We start from the raw sequence: 26,932 nt of genomic DNA, 5'->3' as shown, positions 1-26,932 counted from the left end.
AAGAACTAGTGCTCCATGTGAATCTGAAAGGCAAGCATTTCACATACATACTTACATGGATTGATATATATCTATACCTATATCACAAAGGATATGAATAACTCCCTCATCAACTCTGCAGATGGAATTTTGCAGTTGGTCTTCCAGATGCACCAATTTCTCCCTTATGGCTTCGCATTTTTCTCCCAGCTCTGCAGAAAACATGAAGAACTCCTGCAGGAAGTTGAAACAGAAAAGAAAGCATGTTTGCTGCCGACTGCACTTTTCTACATCAAATTTGCATCAAATTAAGGGGAAAATGAAATATTAGTAAGGGGATATGATACTTTGTAGTGCTGAGACCTTGCCTGAAAGCAAATTACGGTCAGAGAGACAAAAAGTTCTTACTATATCATAATTTGGTGATTTATATGAAATGGAATGAGCTTGTGGTCTCAAGTCTATTTCCCGGCAGAAAAAAGTCATGATCTCACTTTCAGCAGAGGATTAAAGGGGTGTGAAGACTGAACTGCTCTCCCTCTCCCCCGAGGTCTCACCACAGCAGGGGAGGGAAATCTCATGCTGACTACACAATTCAGCTTCCTACATTTCAAGTTGTTCATGTAAATCTAATTTACACTTTTAGGGCATTTAAGTATTTCAAGAAGCATCACTTTTGGCATCTTTTATAAACACAAAATGTACTTTTTTGAGGAAAAATCTGGCTAGAATACTTTGGGACTTTGCTCAACTGATCAGAGAAAACACATCAAAGTCTTTGAGATTACAAAATGAAACTACACTTTTTTTACTGTGTTATTATGAAACAAAAATAATGGTTCTCTACTTCGAACTTGTACAGACAAATGCTTTTTCTATTTTAAACTGAGCATTCTAAACCCGTTGACAGTGCTTCCCATAAGTTTGTTTGCTTTCAGATGTATTAGACCAGGGTAATTTGTAGCTTTTGTATTTTGTATCGACTGCTACTTTGAGAAATGACCCAAATGAGCAGCAGCTCCGAGGAGGGAGATCAACCAATCTCTGTAGCACTGAGACAAGCCTTTCATCTCCCTCCCAAGGCATCGCAGCGCTGTCTACAGTGAATGACGGGTGTTATCTCTAAGGAAAAGTTTATGATGCCCAGATGAAGTTCTGGTGGAGCCATGTGGAATAAACTGGAGTCAATCATCAGCTGGAATCCAGATAACTGGATTTTTTTTAGACCTAAGTCTATGCACTCCTCTGTACAGCCAGCTGTACACATGGCCATATGCAATCTTCATATAGTTTTTCTCCTTTAAAAAAGTACTTGGAGTCCTTTGCGCTGATCTGTTGCTATAATAGCAGCCATCAGGGTTGTTTAAGGGAAGTCAAGCCTTCAGTCAAAGGCCTTCCAAAGAAATCATCCTAATGCTTGTTGGAACACTGCCCATTGTGCAACAAACTGGTTTTTGGAAAACACATTTACCAGTTCCGTGCTACACTCTGTGTCACACAGCGCATACCCAGAGTCAAATGTCAGCAGAGCTCTGTTTGCTGGCACATCCTCTGCCACAGCCCAGAGCCTCGACCTTTCTGCCTTCGCAGGTCTCCTGCCAGACACGGCTATTCAGCAGATCGCACGGGTACGCAGCCAGCTGCTGCTCGACCTCCGGACGAGCGAGCCAGAGAGAACTCACGTCGCAAATACCCACAGCTCCGAGACAGAGAAGCACAACCTGAGAACCAGCTGAGTCCCTGGCTCTGCACACCGGCCCTGAGCAGCCATCTTCAGAGCCATTACTACAGCAGCGCTTACAGAATTTATAGACATAAAAATGACCTATCGTTTTTAAAATGAGAGCAAGGGAGGATAAAGTACTCATTCTCCCTACAGCAACTAGGAGTGTCCTTTTCTCAACAGCGGGGACACAAGATGGGGAACAAGTCTTCCATCCAGTTGTTGAATCATTATTCAGGACACCAAGCAGGACTCCATATGCAGTTAGGGAGTAGGATAACTTAGGCAATTTATATCAATAGAAAGCTTTTAGGGAATCATTCTGTGATACATATGCAAGAACAGATGACAGTTGTCTGAAGGAACTCAGGGATCAGGCTAGGAGAATCAGTAAACTGTAAAAACTTCGTACTCTGAAAGCACATCTAAAATGATGATCATCTAAAGAAAGCTCCACCTCCAAAAACTGATGCACAAACTCCCGAGTACTACTCCGGCAGACAAAAGCCATAAGTGAAGTTTTCAAACCAGCCTCTTTCTACAGACTGTGTACTTCAACAAAAGGCACTAGTCCTGTGCAGATCCTGAAGAACAGGTATCTTACAGTGACACAGGAAAAGCAGATTCTTGCTCTTAAAATGTCAATATATTGAATATTTTAGTCTGATTCCATCACTGCTATTATCAAGAACTATCACTATATGAGATTTTGGATCACGTTCACAATGTCAAAAAGGATAACGCTTCTAGTCCAGATTCAGAATAATCAGTTACTACAGACCGCAAATAAAAAAAAAAGTACCTCTTATCATAGACTGCTGAATACCATTACATATATTCAAACATAAAAAGCAATATGAAGCTATGCATTACAGTAGGGTATCCCTTTTTTTGTTTTAGGGTACTGTTGATGGCAGGAACATTTATCCAGACAACTGGTCACCCAGTTAGCACTATCTTTAGTTGCTGTAAGAGAAGATCAATTTTCTCCACTTTAGAACTGCCCTCAGGTTTCTCATCTTGTATGTGCAAAGGAGTTCGCTGGGCAGCTAACCTAAGTGATAAGCACGCTGGCTGGATCTGTCTAGCCCTGCTGTGAAGATCCACAGTGGAAAATCTTTCCCTGTTCACCGTCTCAGTGAACGTAGACAGGGCAAAATGGGCCTTTTGGACCTACCCCCTCACTGAATTTCAGGTGGGCTGGAAGATGCTGGAGACAGCATTGGCAAAACAGGCTCCGTGCTGCAAGCATGGCCGGGCTCTAATGTGCACAGATCCTGAAAACCCGAGATAAATATAACGAGAGCCTGAAATCCACACTTGCAGTGCAGCTGGATGACTATGCTTATTGGTGTATTGCTATATAATCTGATTCCATGTTTGACATTTTCTTTTCCCTTTTAAAACAAAACTTCACAGTCAAGTAAAGAAAGGTCCCAGGAAGGACGGAACCCACCAAACAAGCCCCAAGACCCTAGGACTTCGGTTGAACGCTTGTTTCGTAACATTGGAACAGGCTGCCCAGGGAGGTGGTGGAGTCACCATCCCTGGAGGTCTTCAAAAAACGTGTGGATGTGGCACTTCAGGATATAGTTCAGCAGGCATGGTGGTGTTGTGTGCATGGTTGGACTTGATGATCTTAGAGGTCTTCTCCAACCTATGATTCTATAATCCTATAAAGGCATCTCCCAGTGCTTTGCATCAGTACTAACCTGTATTTCGGGGTTCTAAGCTTTGGCTAGCAGCTTCTACCCCACTGCAATTCCAGGCAAGGACTTTCTTGGTGCATTTGTCTCGCACTGAACATGCTTAGAAATAAGAGACTACAGTTTTTAACTCACTGGATTTAATTCCTTTGTCAACTGAATACTTAGATTCTCATTTAAAGTACAATGTCCATTCTATCTCATGTGAAAAAATATAGTATATTCTTCCTGAATGGTAACATTCTGACTACATAATGAATTGTCTAAAAATGTAACAAAAATCCTGCTTACTTTGAAAATTAAGATAAATGAACAATGAGTACTAGGAAAATGGGCTCAATGCAGAATTGTTACAACAATATGGGAAGGCAGGGAAATCTGAGTAAGTAAAAATGAGACCAAACTTGTTTAGGTCTTTGAACATTTGAAACCCATCTAATCATAACTGTATGGTTATGATTATGATCGTGCTGCAGTGTAACTGCAATATCTCCATAAGGTAGGGGTTATGCTCTATCAATCATAAACTCCTAATAGGTATTTTGCAGCTTAATTCCTCTTTAGTGTATGGATAAACTATTTTTGCACCTACATGACACAGATGCCTTTTTTGTTGAAATGAGAAGCTCCTCCACAGTTCAAACAAGCATCACCTCTCAGGAACTTACAGGCATCACATGAAAAATGCAGGAGGATCATCATATAAATTCCAATTTTCTAGAACATGTATATATGGCCTTTCTTATTTTGGATTGGAAAGATGTGGTCACACAGAGAACTCTAACTTTAGTTTAACATCAAGAAGAGTTATAAATGAAATGAAAAAAAAAATATACTGCTCTCAAAAATATACAAGAATAATTCTAACTATTCAACCAATTCCACAGCTTCTGCCCCCAGGCCCTCATTTCAAAAAAGTTTGATAACCCAGAGAAACAGACGTGAAAGATTTCTCTCAGTACCTTTCATGCCTAGTAACGTCACTGGTAACATTTTTATTTGACGTTTGTCTATGTAGGCAGGGAAACTGCTGCCCGTGACACACAAACTATTCAGAACAGCTCCCGGGTGGAACGTGGCACTTTACACTGATCAACAACATCTCCGAGAGGAGAGTGGACTCTGCCGCCAGCGCAACGCGTTATAAAATACAGCTCATCCAAGCTTGTCGGTTATGTCAGTGCTACAAACCACTGTAAGTCTTCTTTGGTTATTTTTGCACTAACAGCACTTTCAGGAAGCAGCAAGGAGAGATTGCAGGACTCAGGAAAGAGCTGAGATGCAATATTGCTTTATGGATTTTTCTGTGAAGAGGGGAGGTAGCTGGTTGGGATTTACTGGGTTTTTTTTCCCCTCCCTCTAAATCCTAAAGCAGGTGAAAACAGCACAGATGTGATTTACTATTTTTTGCGGTGAAATTCGTCTGCCTTCTTGCGCAAAGTAAAAATTCTCATTCTCTCCCAGAGATGTGAGAGTCTGACGTAAGAAAGAGGAAGAACAGACGGTATTCCAGCTGATGCACAGCTGGAGCAGCAGCATGTTGAATTAAGAGCAGAGGGAATGGCTTCCACTTTAGTCTTCTGCATTTCATTTTACTATTTACAGGTCATTCTACTCACCTATGAGCAACAGCTCCACAGCACTACTCAAGGAAAATGTTTGATCAGCTTTTCCTGCGCAAATATCTTCCACGCTCTCTTGGGTCTAGTTCAGCAATTTCATACAGAAGAATCAGTACTGTAGAAGCTAGATTAATCTAAGACTATTAGAGATTAGAGTCTCTATTAGAGATTAGAGTCTCTATTAGAGTCTCTGGCGGTTGTGCTGAGCAGTAGCATTCCCAGATATATCCTTAAAAATCATTCTTCCTACAGAAGAACTTTGTAAAAATGCACTGCTTTACTTGAAAGTAGCAATACCATAAACCCAATGAGATAAAAGCCTTAGAAGACCTTCTGCAGAACACCAAAGCCAGCTTTCTTTCACCTGTACTAAATCCTCTCTCTCCTATAATAGATAAAATCATTCTAAATAACATAAATAACCACTATGAAAAGTTGCCCTTGCAGACAGATACTTTACATTCTGGCACGAGGCTTAGAACAGTGACTTATTGTTGGAAGCAGTGCTGCATGCTGACCCTCAGCCCTTGCAGAAGTTAATGGAAATTGTGAGCACTTGAAACTCCAGAAAGTCAGGCCAAGGCATCTCTCAAATCATTTCTAGAAACGAAATGCAACCATCCGAATGTTTGCCCTGCTTGAGCAGATGCTTCAGTCACTTGCAGGCTAACGGCACATGCCCTCAGATAACGAGCTAGACAGCCACAGAGTGCCCAAAGTGCAGGTGAAGGAAGCATTTGTCCCTGCTCTACGTCCCAGATCTCCTGCCCTGGGTGAACTGTTGTAGATGAGGAGGGCAAAGCGGCCACTAAGACCAGTCCTAAACTCTTACTCTGAAAACAAGGCGTGTAACCCATGACCGACACCATCCTAGCATCATGGCAATGCTGACCAGGAAGCAATCAGAGACCACCAAAGTCCGCTCCACGACTTGCAGCGAGATCAAGCCCACTGTGACTGTCCCCAGCTGGGGTCTGGCCACACGGCTCTTCGCAGCTGACAGGGATTTTGTGGTTCTGGTTGCAGGGCAGAGCCTGCTCCAGGGCTAAATTGCCCACACAATGAGCAAGTCCCCCTAATGGAAACTTCCCTTGCTACAAACCAAGACAGTTACATTTCATCTTACCCTTGCACAGCACACAATTATAACTAACCATTACCCTCTATCATAATTTTTAATGTCACTGAAGACTTTGACTTTCAACCAGACCAGGATTTTTAAAGCTTTTATTTCTATTCCTTTGCTTCCTTTTCTGCAGTGTGCTCCTGTCTTCTACAGAGCGAGGTGCCCAGACCAGTGCCGTAGTCTTCTGGATGCTTCGACATTCTCAGCTAAGCACAGTAATTATTTCTGTCTTACAGCTGACATTCCCATTAATGAGGCTGTAAATGACATTTGCCCTTTCTTGCAACAGGATGAAGGTAACGAGTCTCACTTTATTTGTAGTCCACTATAACCCTAGATTCTGCTTCTGCAGTATTGCCAGCTGCTATTTACCATCGGTATAAGTAAATCCGCTGGCAGGAGGGTTGGACTAGATGACCCGCAGAGGTCCCTTCCAACCCCGAACATTCTGTGATTCTGTGAAATCCAGATTTTTTCTACCTCAAATGTAATTTGCACCTGTCTTTTAGCATATCCCATCTTACTGATTTCAGGCTATTCTTTCAATCTATCAAGAGCATTTGGAATTCTAATCCTAATTGAAATTATGTTGATTGGCACATAAACTCCTGGCCTACCTCCTTTTGAAAGGCAAATACCAAGCCTGCCTTTTACCCATCCCGTGGGACTTCAAGATTCCTCTAGGAGTTTTCAAAGCAGCTTGTTAATGGTTTGGAGACTGTTTTTCTTGGCTCCTATGCACTCAGAAGAAACTTCATCAGTCTAGCCTGACTTGAGTACATCTCACTTGCCTTAGGACCCTTTATCGTGTTTCTCTCTTGCTACCTTGTAGTGAATACTAAGAACACCACATATATGGACATGGTTTATCATTTTTAGAAAGACCAAAAGCAAAGAAAAAAGGAAGAAAAAGAAAATATTACTGCCGTCTGCTCTCCCTTCATTATTTTCTCATTCACCTTTCTTATTAGAAGATGTTGCTTTCACCTATCCCTTACAGCTTATCCCTGAACTCCCTTGCCACTTCGCCTGTCTTTTGCTTACAGTAGCTTAAGTGTGTTCTGTGGTCTTGCTGGTTCACTCACACACTGTGCAGTACCCTTTCAGGCTCACCTTGGGAACGTTTTTGTCCTTTCCTTTTCAAAATTCTTATGGGCCACTGAAGCGCTGCTGACATGGACGCGTAGTCTGTTACTGCATTTGCTCTTTTCTGCCCCAAAAGAAGATGGTGCTGTGCTATAAACATGATGTTTTCTGCAGGGTACCAAAGATCATCTGTTGATACTTCCATCCACAGAGTTGGTCCCACAGAAACTCACCTGCTGCTTCCCTGATCTCGTTCAGGTGAGTTTATATCTCATGGAGGTGGTTACCCACCTTTTCTCAGAAGGGGGATCAAGGCTGTTTCCCAGTTACTTTTGCTCTTTTCACCTTCCACGTAAAGACCGCCAGCTTGTTTCATCAGCCTGTTTATGTAGGAGACTGCAGCACTACAACACGCTCCTCAGTTTCTCACATGCAACAAATCAGGCATAAAGCTTCCCAGACAGCTGTTTTGCAGCTGCGACCTACCTCCTCCCCACCATCACAAGCTTTTCCCACATTCCCTTTGCTTGCACTGATCCCCTTCCCTCCTCCGCAGGCGTACAACAACACATGGGAGTGTTAAATTACTCATCAAAATTACAGCCTGATGTTGGCAACTCTTCCCCTCGTGTATCTTCCATTACAGCTGTGGAGGAGTGTCCCTGGAAAAACAGCTACGCAGGAATAGAGCTTTCCACTGCCTTCCAGCACCCTGCTGCGGTCTGGGTGACAGAAGTCTTCCCATTCTCGTCTCTAGTAGACTGAAGACCTTCCCTGAGTGCAGACTTCCTAAAAATCAGTGCAGACTACTTCACTGGCTCATTTAGTAGAACTGGGACAATTCCAGTTCCTGCTGTGGGAGGATGAGGCTATTTACTGACTTTCCCAATAAAAATTCACAGTGGGTCAGGACTTGGAAAAGAAACAGAAGCAACCAAGCTGTTTTCCAGTGTCCACACCCTGCTGTGCTAGGAGCCAGCATAGCTGGGTATCGTTTATAGGTGGTTCCTCGTCCTGTTCACTCCCATCTCTGCTCCCAAGTCGCTAAGATGCAACAGTCTGGAGTGACTAACAGGGTGCTCTCCTGCAGGCAGCAGCGGGGAGACTGACAAGAGTGGATTAGGGGACCAGAGCGTCAAAGGAACATTTGGGCAAAGCCCTGACATGGTACAGGGTGCTGACAGTTTCATAGAGCTTTTATAGAGCTGTCTACAAGTCAACATCAATCCAGCTGCGGCAGTGGGGTAGAGCCTGGCTTCCTAGCAAATTTCCATTTCCTTTATTTGTATTGCTGCTCTTTTTTCTCTTTATGCACTTTTTTCCCCTCAAAACTTCAAGGGAGCAAAGTTCCTCTGCTTGCGAGCACTCTAAGAGAGTCACCTCTTAGCGAATACTTCTGCAGGGGTAGCCCTCCGTGCCTGCGAGCTCTGGTGCGTTTGCAGACCCAGCACACACCACATGCTCATGCTCTGGGCACATCTCCTGCTGAGCAAACGAGCTTCTTCAGTCAAGGGCTGGGCTGTGCTACAGCTTTCAGTGCAGGTCACTGCTGGACACAAGCACGCAGCTGTACTCTCATTTGCTTTGGTCCAGACCATAGGCAATTTTTTAGTTTCCAGCAAATATTCTGCTGTCTTGGCAGCTGTCACTACCAACGTGCCCTCAGTACTGGTGGCAGCAGGGCTTTTTGCTACCTCTATCCCATGGCACTACCCGCCCCCATTTCATGTCATCTGCAGACAAAAACACCTACACAGTTTTGCTCTAATTCACAGCAAAGCTCAGCGATAAGAAAGGCTACCTGCATTTTCTGCAGGGTTCACCTTCACTCTCCAGGCTTCCTGTTTTTATTTATGCTGAGCTCACACATGGCCAAGCAGTCTATCCCAGGCATGCTCTCGTGTCCCAGTCTCCTTGAACGCAAGGTCAACAATCTGAGTTTGGTCTTGCAGTTAGACTCTCTGTCCTGGGGCATTCCAGCTGCTCCGCAGTCTTTGGATTCATCGGTGGGAACCCAAAGAAATGCCTCACCTGAACACTTACCCCAAACTGCAATTTTTATCTATTTATCTAATCATCGCTAGGCTGAGCACTTGTCCCTTGTACTTGGGAGGTGACATCTACGCTATTATGGAGAGTGAACTGGGGGGTTACTTACCCACGTAATTAATTTGCTGGCTGGACACAATGCTTGGAAACTAGATCTCCTTAATAGGTAAGTTGCAGCCCATGGCATACCGACATAGAAATGGACCAGACTGAATCAGTACCAGCTCTTAGAACCAGTATAAGTCTTTTTACGCATATATTACCTAAACTCATAGTTTGTATGTAGACAGATTTTTTTATGTAAGCAGATTTTTCTCATCACTTACTCTCATGGGAATTGCATCTCATATTACTCAATTATCTCAGACTTTCTTAAATACATAGACTAGGATCTGACATCTTTTTAATTACGAAAATAGCGTAAAATGAAAAACATCCAGTATTTTTATTCAGATGAAGTTCCTATTGCCCTTTATTCTGCTGCAGTATGCTTTTATACTTCAGAACTAAATTCAAAGGTATTTTTAGCTACAAAGATGATGAGGGGACAGAAACACCTCTCCTACGAGGAAAGGCTGAGGGAGCTGGGCTTGTTCAGCCTGGAGAAGAAAAGGCTGAGAGGGGTCCTCATAAATGCTTATAAATATCTGCAGGGTGGGTGTCAGGAGGACGGGGCCAGACTCTTTTCAGTAGTGCCCAGTGACAGGACAAGGGGCAACGGGCACAAACTGAAGCAGAGGAAGTTCCAGGTGAACATGAGGAAGAACTTCTTCACTCTGAGGGTGATGGAGCCCTGGACCAGGCTGCCCAGGGAGGTTGTGGAGTCTCCTTCTCTGGAGATATTCAAGACCCACCTGGACAAGGTCCTGTGCAGCCTGCTCTGGGTGACCCTGCTTCAGCAGGGGGTTGGACTGGGAGATCCCCAGAGGGCCCTTCCGACCCCGAACATTCTGTGATTTAGTGGTACACAAGTAAACCAGTAAAGCATCATGATTTTGTTCCATTCCTAAGCATCATTCCAGTGCCACAGTGAGGCTGGTTAAATATTATCAGTCCTACTTTCGCCCAACATATTCATCCTGTTGCTGGTCTGTATTAAAAGCACTAGCACAGGATTTAACTATAAGCTCCCTGAAACACGCAGCAATTTTGCCATTATCTTCAACAGAAAAAGAAAAGAATGGGCCCACTCTAGCTGTGCCGGTGTTGCTTTTCTAAGTGCTTGTACACTCTCTAGCAATCTTTCCCCAAAGGTAATACTATAAAAACAAGTATCATTAGTTCTAATCGAGAACCAGAAAAGTCTGTACAATATCACCACTTTATACTACCTAGAAAACACTTACCTCAGATAAATGACCCTCTGCTCCAAATGAAATGTCTTCCATAACCTGATAGAGATAAATTATTAAGTATATGGTAGATACAAGCTATATAAACAGTAAGATTTCAATGGAACTTATAAAAACCTTATAGCACATTAACAAATTATATAAGCTGAGCAATTACATCATTTTGCTTCACACACATGAAACATTTCAACTGCAGTTATAATGGAGCAGTAGCAGCCACCCAATATTTAAAGCTAAATTTGAATACATTTTATTAAAGCCTGCTTCCCAGCTAAAACCCACAAGGAACACTGCCTCTGAAACACAAGGACTAACTACAGATTGAAACAAAAACTTTTCTATCAAGCTCCTGCAAATCTATAAACAATTCAAGAGTCTACAGAATTTATTTTTTTTTAGCACAAACCCTGTACGTGATTTTGGGCAGAAGAAATGAGAGACCCACTGATGTTTTGTATTCGTAACACGTGCTAACTACAGCCAGCTCCTCTTTCAAAATTAGCTTCATCTGAAAAAGGCTATAAGAAATTAGCCAAAATTTCATTGATTGGCTGAGAAGCAAAGAAATTTGATATTAACATTACTGGAAAATCATTAATACTTATCACACACAACAGTATTGATAGTATTTCAATAAACTGAGATAGAGATATTGCTTTGGTAGGGCAATTCTTAATATCACAGGTATGTGCATATATCTATAACACAGTAGAAAATCATTACTTTGCCATAAGAACATTGTTATTACCGGGTACTATTTTCATCTATCTGAAAAGAGGTTGCTTAGATTTTTTTTTTACCTGCAATATTAATTTTCTGATTACATTTTCACTGCAAAATACACGTAAGCATTAAGCTTACTGAGATGCTATGATCCCCAGCTAAAGAGGCAGCATTTTCACCAGCAGACACTACCCAGCCGCATCGCACGCAGCTCGGGGGCCTCTTGGTGCACAGCAACGCGTGCGCCTGTACAACGGCGACCTGATCCTTGTCCACAAGCCAGCGGCCTCTTGCTACAGAAACTCTTTCCAGCTTGGATTAATACAAAAAACACTCAGATGCTGACTTGCACTGATGCTTAATGCTGACATTTAAAACAAAGATTAAATTTAAAGTTTCCAAATTATTTCTGAAGCTCTACAAATACAACGTTTAATTAAAACTCCAATGAATGCACAGTTTATTTAGCTTTCTGAAGGCTTTGTCCTTTCCACCTTGCACATTTGCCTCCTGGACCACAGGCTATCTCAATGCACAGTAATGAGTTACAGCCTGCTGACAGAGGCTTTCTTGGTGCTTGCTATCGCTAAATTCTGAAAAATGTTGTGTCACATCCTGTGATGACTTCTTCTTAATGACAGACACCACATTAAATATTAAATATTCCTTTTTTCATGATTGTCCACTTAGCATCACTTAGAATCATAGAACATTCAATATCTTTAAAAAAGTGAATCAAATGAAGGCTTTGCAATTATAGAACATCTTCCCAACACCAGAGTGCTCTACCAAAGACCCTGAAACATCATCCCAGATGGCAAAACTGAAAGATGCAGAGGCAAGGAAAAGACAGCAGCCCTTACTCTTACCCCTGCTCTCTGCTTCATTTATGGTGAAAAAGTGAGAAATGATCTACAAGGAATTCTGATGGGATAACTACTAAAAATGCTGACTTACAAAAGGCAACGCTACTGAATTTTGGTTTTTACCTTGTAACTTTAATCACCTCAATTTTTCTTGAAATCTAGTAGGTGTTTCTTTCCTTCATAGTGATTAAGAGGGAGCACTGCACAGCATGCCAGAGAGCAGAAGGAGAAAAAAGGACAGGTCAGGAACTCCAGCCTGCAGGTGCACACATACTTCTGTTCATCAAGACACCCACTGTTAGGGAGGTCCCAGCACACGCACACATCTCTCTATTAGTTCTCATCAGCGTTTCTGGTGTTACAAAAAGGGTTTGCTTACACATACATTATCAACAAGCAAAAAATAAAGCAAGATACCACAAAGAGCGGAACAAGCAGGCGTTAATGTCTGAAGAGAAGTGAAATGTTACTGCACATTTTAGAAACCCCCCAGATACATATCTAACCATGTAGTGATCACAGTGGCTTCCACATCACTCACATGTCACCTGGGCAAAATAATCTGCAGTCGCTTTAAAAGCATGGAATATTTCTGGGATGAAAACCAGAGCCCATCTTTAATTCCTCCGAGACTTGGGAGAAAATCAAGTCCAATTAGTCATGAAAAGACAAACTAGAACTGCAGTAACGGGGCACCCTAATTTCATCACGATAGCTAGAGAGTACATGCTTATATGAAAATTCAAGAATCTATCTTAAATACATTAGACAACCAGCTGACTTTGACATGATTGAGTCTAGTAATATTGGTTACAGCTTTGCTTCAGCATTTTCTAAACACTATAATCTAATTAATCACCTGTAATTGAGAGGAGTACCTCTTAATCTTTAAGTAACTCGGAGTGTTCCACAGGATGATTTTTGCTGGCCTCACTTTATTTAGTTTTGACCGAAAAATTAGTAGTGATGTTTGAACAAGCTGAGCTGTCAAAGCATGTGACTGTCTTCCCTGGTTAACAGTCACTGTTATAAAGAAAACCTGATTTAGCAGATTATTTTGGGATGCCACAGTCTACCATGTAAAGAAACTGGGAAAAAAAATCTGTACTGTCTTAGAAAACACAGCTATGAAGACTATAAAGTAACTGTTGACAGTTAATAAACCTGTGCTCACTCATGACAGTAAAACATCAGAACTTTCAAAGAATTTATAACTTACATATTTTATACCAGAACACGTCATGTTTTATGATCTAGTGAGGCTATTTAATTAAAAATGAAAAATAGCCCCTCTGCAAAGCACCATCTGAGGATCTGAGTGAAGGGTTCTTTCCATTCATCCATTCATCTCTTTTGCTTTTCTTATTATTGTCATGTTTCTTGTTTCTTTGTTTTTTAATGAAACCTATACAGTAAGATACAGTTATATGCAAGAAAACTGTATTTATAGTATACATCAGCAAACCCAACAGCCACTCCACAGTAATACTTAGCCAGATATGACTTGACAAGTAACTGGAGAGCTTCATTTATAGCATTTCACTGTAAAGTAAATCAGTCACCAGGGAACAAAATGTACTTTCCAATGCATATAGGCACATACGCTATTATTACCCTTTGCGATACTGTTTTGAAGCAAGTAATTCCGTAACCTCTCAACACAAAGAACACCACTCTTCCCTTCCGCTTCAGTGACCAACAGCTCTCTCTAGAAATTCCCCACTGGGGAACAGAGGTGACACGGTTGAAGAGAGCAGTCATTCCAGAAATATGGCAACCACATCAAGCTACTCCTCTTACAGGGATAGCCCAGCCTTGTTAAATAATATCAAACAAGTATGTTGACAAAGACGTGCTTTTCTATTAGGCATCCCCACTTGCTAACAAATGGCTATAAACAGGTTCACTGCTAATGGACAACAGTAAGTTTCTCCATGAAAGTCACATGAATGGCTATGTTGGAGACTAAAAGCCACACCACTACTTTTTTCCCCCCAAACATTACATTATTTTTAAATAAAAAACTACAATACCACATAACAGAACACTTAAATGCTACAAAAGTGGTTTGTCTTTCAACTAAGTCCATTTAAAAATCAAGATGTATTCTCTCTTGCACTTCAACACATTAAAAACTGGTAGTTAGCATGATATATAAGGAACATGTCGAGTTTTTTGTTTGTTTTTATATTCTGCCTTGTGATGAACTACTAGGAGATGTTAGGGAAGGTTATGCTATAGCTCTTTTCTAAAAGTTTAGATACTGTCTGTCACTCCTACTGAGATCCTACCAGCTCTACTACCTAAAGTGTACTTGTTTGGGTAAAACTTCTACACCCCACAAAGGGGTAAAAAATCAGGAAAAAATCCCAGGTCCTGAAAGTATAAAAGCAAGCTGACCAACCCTAATTCCTAAGCCAGAACTCAGTCTATGTTATTTCTTGTTCTGGTTGCAATGGGTCGCAGTCATCACTGATGTGTAACTTTCGCCTCAACGGCCCAAAGCTGCAGGCAGCACAGAAGCAAAGGAAGCCCGGCTGAGTAAGCCGTGATACAACATAGCTGTGCTCCTCAACTCCTTCTAAAAGATGGAAAACAAATGAACATTCTTCTATTAACAAAACTGCTTCTTTCAAGTTTGTCAGTCCCAGGAGCGCTGCAGGAATAGATGCAAGAACACCTCCACAGGTACTTCACTGATGGGCATTTTCACGTTTATATTTACACATCAGCTTCTAAACGGATTTTGGCACATTCTCAAAGTTGAGTTTATCTGGGACACCAGGATAGAATCATAGAATGGTTTGGGTTGGAAGGGACCTTAAAGATCATCTGGTTCCAACCCCCCTGCCATGAGCAGGGACATCTTCCACCAGACCAGGGTGCTCAGAGCTCCATCCAACCTGGCCTTGAACCCTGCCAGGGAGGGGGCAGCCACAGCTTCTCTGGGCAACCTGTGCCAGTGTTTCACCACCCTCAGGGTGAACAATTTCTTCCTAATATCTAATCTAAATCTGCCCTCTTTTAGTTTATAGCCGTTCCCCCTTGTCCTATCCCTGCACACCCTTGTGAGAAGCCCCTCTCCATCCTTCCTGTAGGCCCCTTCAGGCACTGGCAGCTGCTCTAAGGTCACCCCAGAGTCTTCTCTTCTCCAGGCTTGCGGGTGGGAGACCCGCCTTGGCCAGATCCCAGGCAAAGGCATTTATACCACAGAGTTTAAGCACCTAGATGAAGAGCTGAAGTCAGGGAATAGTCTAAGTTCCCTCTAGGGCTGATAAAGACACAGAGGAAATTATCAAAAAGCAAGGTCAAAAGGAGGAGCTTAATGGCAGCACTGCAAATATGCTTTCCTCTCTGATTAAACATACGGGCAAGCCACCCCTCTGAGTCCTGCACCTCTCACCAGAACCAGAAGTCACTCCACTTTGGTTGCCCAGATGTCATTCTAGGATAGCGCTGCTGATTTCCAGGGAAATGATCTGGACTTGCAGGGGTGAAATAAGTGATCATCTACAGCACAAATCTCAGGAGTGCTACAGAAACGGGCACAAAACCTCCAAACCCTCCAGAGCTTCTCTGCTGCACTCGTGAAAGGGGAGCGCAGCTTTCCACAATCAAGAGAACTGCTCCTGTTACTTCAGTGGGCTCCTCAGTAATTCGAGGGGGGGGCAGGAATGGGGAAAAACCAAAATAATTCAAAGCCACAGCTGACTGCTTCTTCCAGTTGAAATGCTCTGTATGTGGAGTCAGTCTGTATACCATCTTCACTAGGAAAAGGCTGCAAATACTATGGAAGCCCATTTTAAAAACTGAATTTTACTAACAAGAGGAGATCTTACAGTAAGGTAGGGGCCTGCTTTCCGCTAAGTCTCAGCCAGTATAAATGCAAAATTAGGCACTGGCTTTCAGTGCAACTCACAGTTCAGTGGCTCTTAACATCAGCTGCGATTAAGCACACTTTTTAATTTCTGTCAACCAAATTCCAAGGCAATAAAACTGACAACTCCCATTGGAGGGTCTTTTTGTCACAGCAGTGCTGCTGGGCGATGATGCAAGGTTATTAGGTAGCTGTACATTTTCAAGCATGGATGGCATTCCAGAGCAGAGCACAAAAACTTGAAAGAAATTCACCAAACCCTTTAAGCCTCTTGATTTTTTTCCTCCTTTTAATATATGTTGGATGCTGGAAGCCTTTGACTGTTCCCACTTGAGGAGGAAAACTTCTTCTCTCCACACTTCAGCTAATGCAGATCCAGGCTAACGAGTCAGCAGAACTAACTCGGAGTGAAACTCATCAGTGAGATGAGGAACAGCTTATAATTTCTGTTAAATACTTAAATCGTTTTTCCTTTAAATCCTGATGTACATTCTGTATTCATTGCCTGAATAAATTCCACCTTTTAAAAAAGATTGATGGTGAAAGGAAAAAAGGTTGAAGGGCTTTTGAGAAGCTAATAAGTTATTTTATTCATGTCCCAGATTGGAGGGCAGATGTTAAGTTCATACTTAACCTGCCCTGCTGACCCGTTACCCAGATTCAACTCCTCTCAAAGGGAAAGCCAGCAGTATCGCTTGAAACACAGCTGTAGAATATTTCAGATACCTCTTTTAGCTCGCTGTGTTTGGGGCAGGGAACAGTCCCCGCCTCCGTGCCCTTCGGAAAGTGACCTTCTTTTCTTTTTCCAGAATCGGATGGGCCATCAGCAGTCATCTCCATCTCATCCATTTGGTTCTCCTCTTCCTCAAAAACACAGCAAGTGGTTTCTTTCAGTTGAAACCCTCGGATCAACAGCTGACAGGCCTCCAAGTCAGCTTCCCACACTCTTTGGAGCAGCTGGCTCCTGCAGCTGAAATAAAAGCCAGAAGAAAATAAAACTGCAGTTCAGGGAGAATAGTTGCTATTTCAAGTAACTTTTGGGGTGATTACTTATTATTAGATAGGAAAAGAAAAATAACAAAAACCCAACAGCAGTTCAAATATTTCCACCGAGATAACAGAAGCTATTTCAGATGGAAAAGCAGTAAAATGACGGCCCTATTACAAAACCGATGTCACAAAAAAACCTTTGTGCTAAGATGTTGCTTCCAGCTGTATGGTGTACGCTGGCTACGGGCGGCCTTCTCCCGGCCAGACGCAAGTCCAGGGGTCTTACGATCACAACCAGAGCTTCCTTCACGCTATTGGACACGCAGGCCTGTCATCCTAAAGGCACTCGTGGTTCTCCTGAATTTGATGTAGACAATCACGTATAAGCAATCACACTATTTACTGTATTGACTCAGCTCTAATTTTTGGAAACAAGGTACACCAAATTTCTTGCTAGCCCACCAAAGAAAAAACGGAAGTATTCGGAAATTCAAAATACTAAACTTCTTCATACTTTTAATCCATTAATCATCTCTCAGAGATGTCCACGTACCTTACAAATACTGCTCCTGAGATCTGTCCAACAGATATTTTCACCTGAAGCAAACAGGAATTCTAGGCATAGTTTTCCAGAACAAGACACTGGCTGCCAACATCACACTGCTCGTAAAAGATGTGGTCCCATCTCCGTTTAATTCTCGAAGGAACCAAAAGATTAGGTTGCCTGCTAAAATACAGTAGATTTGTGGCAGAGCCCGGGAGGGGACTCGGAAGCGCCGATTCCCACGGCTATGCACACTTCCAGACAGGTTTGAATTCCAATAGCTAATAACCACAATATTTTTTTCACAGTGCTTTTCAAATTACATCATTTGCTATATAACAGTAAGCAATTATCAGTGACTAAAAGAAGGGAAACAACCCTTTGATTTTAACTTTTCTGACTAAATTAAATACCCGCTTATCTTTTACTCTAAAGGAAGGATAAAGGAGCTGCACTGCTCACAATGAATCCATTAATCTAACAAAGGTATGTTTCTAACTCTACAAACTCTACAAGATGCCAAGCTGTAAAATTCACACAGCAATATTTTGAGACCGAGAGCAAAATTAAGCTCCAGAAGCTGAGCTACTTGATCTGTGCTTAGAGTCAGTATGTCTATCGCAGGCAGAATGCAGCATGAGGTCCACAAATTGGTCTCCCTCAAGGAGTTCAGAGTACCACTAATTAGAAAGGGAAAAAAATCTTCACTGGATTATACTTCTGTGTTCCATCCAGGTAGCATTTCACTTACCAAGCCAGAAATATAAACCAAGCCCCACCGTTTCTCTACTTGTCAGTCACACCATCACGGTTACACAGTCAAAACATTTCCTTGCAGACATACATAAGCCTATTTTCTTGCTTTTTGAAAAAGTGGGTTTGCAGCTATAGATGGCTTATTATTAAAGGCTCAGAAAATACACTAGAGACCAAAACCAGAACTTCCAGCAGATAGCCTGTTTTGGCTATCCAATTTAATGCAGAGCTCTATTGACAAAACTAGGGCAGAGATAGTGATGTATGTCGTGATCACAGCGGAGAAGATGAACAGCATATATAAAAGTAGAGCACAACGGTGCCTGGGCTGCTGTTATTCGGCCACGACTCCGCTCATCAATCAACACACTTTTGTTTGCGTCTAACTTACACCCGTTTTAGCAATCAACAATTACTGACCATGCCGCTAATAGATTGCTTTTATTTTAAGGACATCTTTGTTTTATCATTGTGTCTGTAAAATGCTGATACTTCTTGAACAAAGATAGTAAGATGTTACACTGGACTTCTCAACTGAAACCAGTGAAAGCACACATACTTGGACATTCTGAACACACGTAAGCCCAAGGACTCTGCATCTTTTAGTCTGTATTTTGAAATTCAGTGCTTAAAAGCATTTTTCAAATACACTATTTTAATGAAAGCTGAAAATAGCTGACAAAGAAACACATACCAAATAATTATTAAAAACTGTGTTGTCCCCAGCATGCAAAAATCTTTAGCTTTTGCATCAGGTGCAAAACCAAACTCACCTGAATTTCAGAGTTTAGTTTATTCGTGTCCAGTCCACACTAAAAGTACATTTGCAGTCTCCATGAAACTGAAGGTATGTGGATGCTTGTACTGAACACAGGGAGGTTTTTCAGGTATGCAACTTTTCAAAATGAGGAATCAAGATTGGATCAGATTTTATATTACTCCTATACTAACAAATATTTTATGACGTCTCAACCTCTAGGTGCTGTACGCCTCTCTGTACATTACTATCAAAGTGGTATGTGTGGCAAGTTCAATGGAGGTGCCAGGAACAATTTGCTGAAATCCACAACTAATCACAAGCCATCAACCATTTATACAGACCCAGCAACTACAGAGCGTGCCTTAGTCACCTACAGACTGTGAACTTCCAAGTGCCAGAGTGCTTGTGAGTCCAAAGCACCAGGCTTTGTACAAAAACCAAACAATCACAACGACGGCTCTTTCCTCAGAAAGCTTTTTAAATTTAAAACCAGCAACAAGAGCTAGGATGCAGACGGGGATGTTCAAAGGAACACTAAGACAACAGCAAACTGAACATGGCACGTTAGTTACAGTACAACAGTTTTATTAGTTACATCAGTAATTAATTAGTCTAATCACTGTCAAGCCCACTGAGGTATCACAGTGAATGAGTATTTTAAGCACTTGCAGGAGGCCAACGAAACAGGTCAGTGGATATCTAAGATCTCTGTCCCTCCATGAAAGAATCATGTAAGCAAGGTAAAAGATGCTAGTATAAAAACATAACGGGCAAGTGACTGATACCAATGTGGTTTAATATCTGTAGATGGAAGTCAGCCTTTTAATATCAAAAAAAAACCCCACACTGAGTAGGTGGTAAAAGATTATGAAGAGCCTTGACATTGAAGGTTAGTAGTTATGTTTGATGTGACAGGACAGAGGGAACCAAAGGAGAAAAGCAAATAAAGTTAAATTATCCGAAACATAGAATTAAAAATTAAAAAAAAGGGAAAAAAAGAGAGAGAAAGAACAGTCATTGCAGTGGCAACAGCACTTTGAATGGATGAGCGTAGGGCAAGACTGCTTTCGTCTTCATGGGCAGGGAAATGGATGTTGAAGTGAGATGCAAGACAGCCCGAGTAATTTCTTAGCTGGATGGAGAGCTGGGATAGGTCTTATCTCAAGGATAGCTTGCAGAAAGAATCTACAAAAACAGGTCTAAGTTGACTTGAAGAATGGCTGAGGCATCCACAGCAACATAAAAGGACACAGCAGGGAGAATTCTGGATTACGTCAAGTTGATGATGATGAAAGAGCTGTCAGAAAAACAGAGCTGTTTATGGACAGGAGGAAATGAATGTGGAACAGAGAGGTTTATCCTTGAGTTCTCTTCATAAAGTGGCAATTGAAATTGTAATTGAAGGTGCCTTTATCGAGTCTCAAATAATTTTCTAGGAAACGACACTGGAGACCAGAGAGTACAAGGAAACTAGAGGATATCTTCAGTCTACACATGACACTGGGTGAAACTCATGTTGAGAGTCATATTCAGCAAGGATTCTCTCTCTCTTCCTTGAAGTTCCAAAGAACATTGCTCCTTTGTCTTTTCACAAGATTTCCAGAGATATCAATAGGGGCTCTCTATGTGGCTCTCAGCACATTATTCTAAAGCTATTTTTAGTGCTAACTGGAACGACGAGAACACGACTTTCGTATTGAGGACTCTGCATACATACAAAAGGCACATTCAGTTCCTGCACATTACAGCCTAAATGAAAACATGCCCATGTAAAAATAGCCCAAAGATTTTATAATAAAACCTATTTAAACAAAAAACAAAAAACAAAAAACAACACCAACCAAAAAAAAACCCCACAAAACAAAACGAAGTCCCCCAAAATCTCCTCAAAAAGCCAATCGGAATCAACTTGAGGGGATGCTGCTAGTTGAAATCTCATCATCTCTAGTTTTTAGGAATGCCCCTTGGTGAGTGAATTGTTAGAAGTGGTTTATAGCACCCTGAGGTCAACACTGTGTGTAGATTGAAGACGTTACTTATTTTAAGAGAAATCCCTGTAAGACATCTTGAAAGCCAAGAGAGTGAGACTGAAGCCAAAAGGCGACATAGCAAGACATCTATTTCGAAACTGCATAAACAAAAGCTAACTTATAAGGGGAGATTAACCATTACTTAGAAGAAATACTCTAGACAACTTCCTTCTAACAGGCGAGCCACACTAAGGTACAGATTCAGGAGAGCACGTACTTACCTTTTCCCGGGACCTAGCACACATGTTAACACTGCATTCACTGACCCTAAAGGCAGTTTTCTCTGACAAGAAAGCAAACAAAACACAACAAAAATAGTGTGCCAGAAATAACAGGGATTTTCATTACAACAGTTAAAATGACTGGAAAGTTTTGAGGCTTGCAGAAAACAGCAATGCGAATCCAAAGACTTTGCTCTATATCCCCATTCTTTGTTGATCTTTTGTACAAACTAGGGAAAGTTTCTCTATATTTTGGTCACTCGCTCCTATTTATATTTTGCACCATAGGGAAGGAACTAGCTCTTCTTATTCTACATTTAGTTATGTCTTTGTTGCCTTTTCTTAAGGCAACAGCCATGCAGTGAACAAAGGAGGTGAGTAAAACAAAGTATGGACTAATCATACTTAGAAGAAGGAAGGCAACCATATTGCTTTACTGTCAGCAGAAATCCACCCCTTTGATTTGATACATCACATTAATTCACACTCATGCACTAACAGCCCTTCTTATATTTAATAAGTATTTACTATTCAGGAATGTATTTTGCTTCTCTCCTTCCAGCCCGATCTGTTCTTGATCTTTAACCTTAACCGTTATATTTCAAGACGCCTACAACTGATTTGTTCAACAAACCAAGGACTACAACGTTCCTACCAGCAGGTCACACGAGGCCCTCGGGAGAGGCAGGCACATCACCCTGTTTTCCCTGTCTGGCTGGTGTGCAACAGCAGGCTGGTCCGGGAGAAGGTACAGCTAGGGCTCATCAGATCACAGCTTTCAGCTGACGAACATTAAGAGAGAAGAAGGAAGGTGCAGGAAAAGGAACAAATAAAACATGGACTCTACTTGAACAGCGACACTTTTCCCTTGGCCTGTGCACTGGAAAGTCATCTTTTCAAAACATCTGAAATCAAAACCTTCCTTTTTCTCTTCTTGCAAGTCTCTCCAACTCTATAAATCCCTCCGTACAACTTCAATTTCACAATTCTCAATTTCACAATTCAACTCCTTGTGTTGTGTCTCTTCTCTCCAGTCTCCTCAGGAGCCAAAAATCTAACGAACTGACTTCATATTGTTCCGACCATGTGGCTGTCCCCTCCAGTGCACGAGACATTCTTCCTACTCCCTTATTTCAAAGCTCACTGGCAACACTTGTTTGTTGTTCAGGATTATTACTGCACTTCTCGGTGTCAAAACAAGACTTGCTCCCAGAAGGTGAGGAGACTCCACACTCCCCTGTCAGACGACAACCTGCTCCAGCACTGACCTCGGAGACTAGCTACAACTCCTAAGCAAAGTCTGAAGCTCGCAGTACTTTTCTCTGGCACAAAAAAATTTGCTTCTCTGACTTTGCCTTCTCCCTTAAAAAACACACAACAGTCTCTAGAAAACAATAAGTAGCTGACCCTCCTTAAATATGATGTTTGACCTCCTAGAGAATACTCTAGACCAGAACCCACAAGAGCCTAAGAAAGCAATCCTCACAATCCCCACCTAATTACCTGGAGCCAGGTCTCCCGTGTCTTTGTTGAGTGATCTACCCTCTACGATATTGCTAGGGAACACCCACCGCAGTCTTTTAAGTTATGCTGGGATTAGGAGCTATCACTTCTTGGCTTTGTGAGCAAAAAGAAAAGCAACAGTTCAAGTCCTCCGTTGCCCACAGCCACCAAATTTCAGATGAGTCCTGAGAGAACCCCAAATACAAGCAGACACCTGCTCGTCTGAGATACTGAGCACTGTAGACGCCCTAGGCCCAGTAGAAGAAACACTTACAGAACGGAACTGAAGTGTTACAAAGCCACTTTGGAAGGAAAAAAGCCACACTGGAATGCAACCGCTCAAACGCTGCATGATCCCCTTCTGCCTGCTGCGGCCTGCTGCATGGACCTTACTCCTTTCACATCTCTCCTCTCCCCGGGCTGAACTTTCAGTCTAGGGACAGCTACTTCTGCAGGGCTGGCCACAGGGACAACTCCACTTCCCTGCAACTGCTTTCCACCCTGCTCTGGGCTGTTACCTAGTAGGTAACACTGCCATGTTATCACTTGTGGTAGCTCCATGTAGCGTCTTTAGATGAAGAACCTATGAAAGACCATGCACAGAATAAGTGTATGCTGCACTACAGAATCAACTAGCTGAGAACATCTAAATTACACTTTATGTTTATATGTATTATGTTCTACTTGTAAACTAATTTCATTGTATTGTTTTATCCTCACGTGAAGGACTTCATAGTACGTGAAGATGGATGGATGGGTGTGAAGATGTACATATATGAAGGAAATAAGCCTTTTTAACTCATATAAATACCTTCCTTTTAACATAATGGTAGTGACATCGAAGCAAAATCAGCATACCACGTAACCGTTCTATATTTCAGATCGCTACAAAATGAGGGACAGAGTTTTCAAATGTGCATACCAAATTGTCAAAGCAGGGTAAACAAAGGGGAGCTGTCAGTGCGGGCAGTTTCCTACTTTGGATTTGGAGCTGAATGATCTCTACCAGAAGCTGACATACATTAGTGAGAACACAACCTTTAGTGTAGAAGCCAAGGCAAATCATGCGTCAGGAGGGAGGGCTGGGGAAGCGAACCACTGCCCAGGACCAACCGCATGTGGGACCACCGTATCTGACCTCCTTCCAGAATCCCATTTTTCTCTCTAGTTCCATAGATTTTGATTTAATGAAGCATTATGTTTTACAGCAATAACTGTATGTTAACAAAGTGATGAACCAGACATAAGTTGTACCCTCTCCTGTAAATTCCATTCTCCCCCTCTCCCCAAAGAACATCCAAATTATATGTAACGTGTCAAAGCATTTCTCACATAAAGAGTCACTACATTCTCACATTAATATTTTAAATCAGTTTTAGGCATTTTGTACATTTGCATAATAAGGTTACACCACCAATTCTATAAATTGCATAATTAAGAAAAAATGGATACACGTATTCTATTATCACGGATGGATTCCAAGATTCATAAGGAATTTTCTCAGGCCTTTCAAATGCTATTAACTTGAACTTGACTTCATAAAACATTTCTTAAAACATTCCTTCCCATTAAGACATGTAGAATTTTTCGTAGAAAGAGGCTAACGACAACAAATAAGAAGTAATATTCATGTAAAAATACATGGCCTCTCACACCTATCTAAGTAAACAGAAAAACACAAATATCTGATGGTATTTTCTGCCAAATGTTTAAAAAAAAAATTCAGCCCATCAGCTACACTCATTATCCACAAACTCTTTCACTCAGTAAAACATTACCTACTGCATCCAGGACAGTGAAGGAGCAGAATCTAAACTGAAATCTAAAAATAATCTGCCAAGAATCATGACATCATTCCCTTGCCCATAGAACAAAACCTGCTATCAGCATCCTAAGGACAGAACTACCACCTTTATTTTTATGTGAAATGTACATATTTTATGTCGGCTTTTTCTTTCCTGAAAGGCCTTTTCAAAACAAGGAGAAAGAACAAATTTTCTAGTGCTTAAAACCAATAATGGACATTTGATTAGTGTTATTAAAAGACAAGACACCACACAATACTGCACAATATTTTTGTTGTTTTCTCTTCAATCCTCCAGCCACTTATTTTACCCGGAACAAAAATTTAATCACGGCCTGTCATCCTCCTATCAATATTCAGTGTCACTGTGTTGTACGTAAATTATCTCCACTGGAAACACAAAATGATAGACTGCTGCAGCTGATGGTTTTCATTTTGATTCTTAATGCAAGGTGGATGTGGGGATGGGACCGACATGTCGAGTGCAGGAAATTAAGTCATTTACAAGGGAAGAAGGAAGGCACCTTGTAGTAAGAATTTACTACTCGATTTTGCCCCCACATTTACTGTACAGTTTATTTTTACTATATTACCTAATCTACAATGTAAAAATTTACTACCCACTTTCAGGGCTATTTATTCCTCTTTAAAAAAAGGAATAGAGTAATGGTCCTCTGCCACTACCTTCACTGAAACATCTATTATAAACCATCTATTCTAAGAGTAAAAAACTTAACTTTGATAAACGAGCAGAAAGCTACCAGAGAATTCTTCTTATTAAACAGTCCACATAAAGCCAGCTTCTCAACCCTAGTTTATCATTCACCTCATTCATAATCTGATAAAGCACCTTCAGGTTTGGTCCTAACACTGATCACTCAGCCTGCATCCTGCTTGCCTTCGGCTCCTGCAATAACAGCAAAGCCCCACAATGTCATTAAACAGCTGGGGGGGGGTTAGGGTTTTTTTTTCTGGTTTATTTTTTGTTTTATTTTTTGGTTGGGTTTTTTTTGTGTGTCTCTCGATGAGAACTGCTGGAATGAGATTTTTTTTCTGCACTATTTAGTATTTGATCCTAATCAGATTTAGAGGAGATACCTGAATTAGGCCCTGGTTTTGGAAAGCACAGACCTCAGGATCTACGTATTCATCCAAGCTCTGTTCAAACAGTTCAGCTGCTGCACAAGCTTAAATACTTTCATGAGCTTGAACCCCACAAAGGTTCCGACTTCCAGCGACTTCCACTGAAACCGAAGCAATTCAGTGGCTTTCAAAGTCACAACCAGTGAATGCAAGCAAACACCTTTGCTTCCAAAAGCGTGCCGCAGGCAGAAAGCGCAGCGTTTGCGCTGAGGGCGCGTTCTCAGCCGCCACAAATCCGCACCGCTGCATCAGCAGCAATGGCTGTTCATACCAAGAGAAGAATGCCTTCTTATCACAAAGCAATTAGAATAATGAGCCTGATCTCTTCTTGTTTCTCACAGTCCCTGACCGCAAGTGCTACAGAGCATACAGGAGGAGTTTACAATTCTCCCATCATTTTTATTCACCTTTGCTCTCCGATATAAAATTCAGCAGTTTATAATATATTCCCCTCTCTGAAAGGATAACAGATCTAGACTTTCAGTCAGGTGAATTTGGCTTCCTGTGTACTACTGACCGAGCAGAAATTAAGCATACGTAACGATTCAAAACAACAGGACAAAGAAGCGCCCTTTTGGAAGAGCTACAACTGGGAGAGATGATACATTGTCGTCGTGCGGGAATGTACCTTGAAATTCAGCCTTCGTAGCCAGGAAGACACACCTGGAAAATAAGAGAGCTGGCCAAATACTGATGTCAACAGCCGTGTGCTTACAGAGTTCCATGGAAACCTCCGAGGGGACGATACAACCCACTGAGGCTGCGGGGTCAGATAAGGTCAGGAGCCAAATCCTGTGCTGGCTCAAAAACAGCAAGAGAGAAAGGGCAGGGTCCACAGATCCTCCCTGGCTGGACCCCGTTAGCTACAGTGAACCCTGGCTGCTGTGCACGGCCGATGACAGCACGCTGGTAGCTTGCTGGGGGCTGCCCGTCTCCCCAGACCGGCAGAGAACTTTCCCAGCAGTAAACACAAAGTAAGGGATGCTTCCAAACGCTAGTGAGAAAGACTGTCCCAGCTGCATGCAAGACAGAGCTATCCTACACCTTCACAGGCTATGCACGTGATGATATT

The 26,932-nt window shown here is 41.8% G+C and overlaps 1 protein-coding gene across 2 annotated transcripts in view; it reads right to left on the bottom strand.

The window, feature by feature from the left end:
• DISC1 (DISC1 scaffold protein) overlaps positions 1-26,932 on the bottom strand; it is a 229,127-nt gene that overhangs the window by 10,683 nt on the left and 191,512 nt on the right. The window contains exons 11-13 of one of the 2 annotated variants that reach the window (XM_075412179.1): positions 16,836-17,079; positions 10,638-10,682; positions 103-213 (exon numbers count right to left, since the gene is read on the bottom strand). In XM_075412179.1, coding sequence (XP_075268294.1) covers positions 103-213; positions 10,638-10,682; positions 16,836-17,079 — 400 coding nt within the window. Of the gene's footprint in view, positions 1-102; positions 214-10,637; positions 10,683-12,355; positions 12,433-16,835; positions 17,080-26,932 lie in introns of those variants that run through there. The other variant, XM_075412177.1, reaches the window with a different exon arrangement.

Source organism: Opisthocomus hoazin, chromosome 2 (assembly GCF_030867145.1).
Source record: "Opisthocomus hoazin isolate bOpiHoa1 chromosome 2, bOpiHoa1.hap1, whole genome shotgun sequence".
Lineage (NCBI taxonomy): Eukaryota > Metazoa > Chordata > Aves > Opisthocomiformes > Opisthocomidae > Opisthocomus > Opisthocomus hoazin.
This window is presented reverse-complemented; position numbering and strand designations above follow the sequence as displayed.